This window comes from Microtus ochrogaster, unplaced genomic scaffold (genome assembly GCF_000317375.1).
Source record: "Microtus ochrogaster isolate Prairie Vole_2 unplaced genomic scaffold, MicOch1.0 UNK14, whole genome shotgun sequence".
NCBI classification, from domain to species: domain Eukaryota; kingdom Metazoa; phylum Chordata; class Mammalia; order Rodentia; family Cricetidae; genus Microtus; species Microtus ochrogaster.
The window spans coordinates 2,218,623-2,219,851 of NW_004949112.1; the positions used below are offsets into that span (position 1 = coordinate 2,218,623).

Below are 1,229 nucleotides of genomic sequence, written 5' to 3' on the forward strand. Positions count from 1 at the left end.
GTTTTGGTTTTTCGAGACAGGGTTTCTCTGTAGCTTTGGAGCCTGTCCTGGAACTCCCTTTGTAGACCAGGCTGGACTCGAACTCACAGAAATCCGCCTGCCTCTGCCTCCCGAGTGCTGGAATTAAAGGCGTGCGCCACCACCGCCCAGCTTTGGAGCATCTTATGAGCTCAGAAATGCTGCAAGGAATCCTAGAGGCCTGGTTCCGCACCCTAGAGGATGCTGTAGACAGCGTAGGGTGTAAGTGATAGGGACGGGGAAATGGGGTAGCAGAGAAGGCTCGGGAACTGCTCAGGAATGTGAGCCTCAGAAGTGCTCTGAGGAGTCAACAGTAAATCCTGGGTATGGGTGCAGTGGGAGAGCCCCTGCTTAGAATCCTCATTGAGAGGCTGGGGGTGTGGCTCAGAGGTTGAGCGCCTGTGTAGACTCCACCAGGGAAGGGACTCGTGGGGTTTTCCTAATGAGTGAAAAACTGGGTTCTATCTTTAGTACTTTGAAAAAATAATTGGGGGTCTGGAAAGATGGCTTAGTGGTTAATAGTACTTACTGCTCTTCTTGAGGACCCGAGTTTGGTTCCCAGCACCCACATCCAATTGCCTGTAATTCCAGCTCTACCTCTAGTACCTCTTTAGGTAGCTGCACATGCTTGTACACACACATGTGCATGCGCACAGGAATTCTGCAGATGCGGGTGGCATTGGAAATCTATGACAGCAGGTTGCAGGGCGAGCGAGCGTTTGCAAAGGGTGGTGAATGTCCTGGGAGGGAGTGAGGACTTGGGAGACACAGAAGGGATAGCTTTAGAGTTAGGAGACTTTAGGATGTGGAGTTAGGAGTTAGACAAGGGCTCCGAAGGCTTGGAGAGATGGTTCAGACCGGCAAGGGCCTTACAAGTTTCATGTACCTGATATACTGGTGGAGAGTGTCTCATCCGCTGCCTTGCTGGCCACCCGTAGTGACACCTGAAACACTGTGGGTATGCTGGGGTCTACGTGGCAGTTAGGGGTGCAAGGATTTGTATGTGAATAGAGCTGGGCATAGTGGCCCATTGCTCATTCTAACTAACTAGCTTTTGACACTGAAGCAGGAAAATCAGGAGGTGAAGGTCAGCCTAGGCTACACAGGGGAAGTCCAGAGCAGACCACATATCTGATATCTCTCTCTCTCTCTCTCTCTCTCTCTCTCTCTCTCTCTCAGAGCCCCCTTTGCTCGAGGAGAAGCCCCCACCC

General features: G+C 51.8%; 1 protein-coding gene across 1 annotated transcript in view; it reads left to right on the top strand.

The window, feature by feature from the left end:
• The window catches only part of Prr12 (proline rich 12), a 24,290-nt gene that overhangs the window by 8,413 nt on the left and 14,648 nt on the right, over positions 1–1,229 (top strand). Inside the window, exon 6 of the mRNA XM_026789079.1 lies at positions 1,198–1,228. Coding sequence (XP_026644880.1) covers positions 1,198–1,228 — 31 coding nt within the window. The remainder of the gene's footprint in view (positions 1–1,197; position 1,229) is intronic.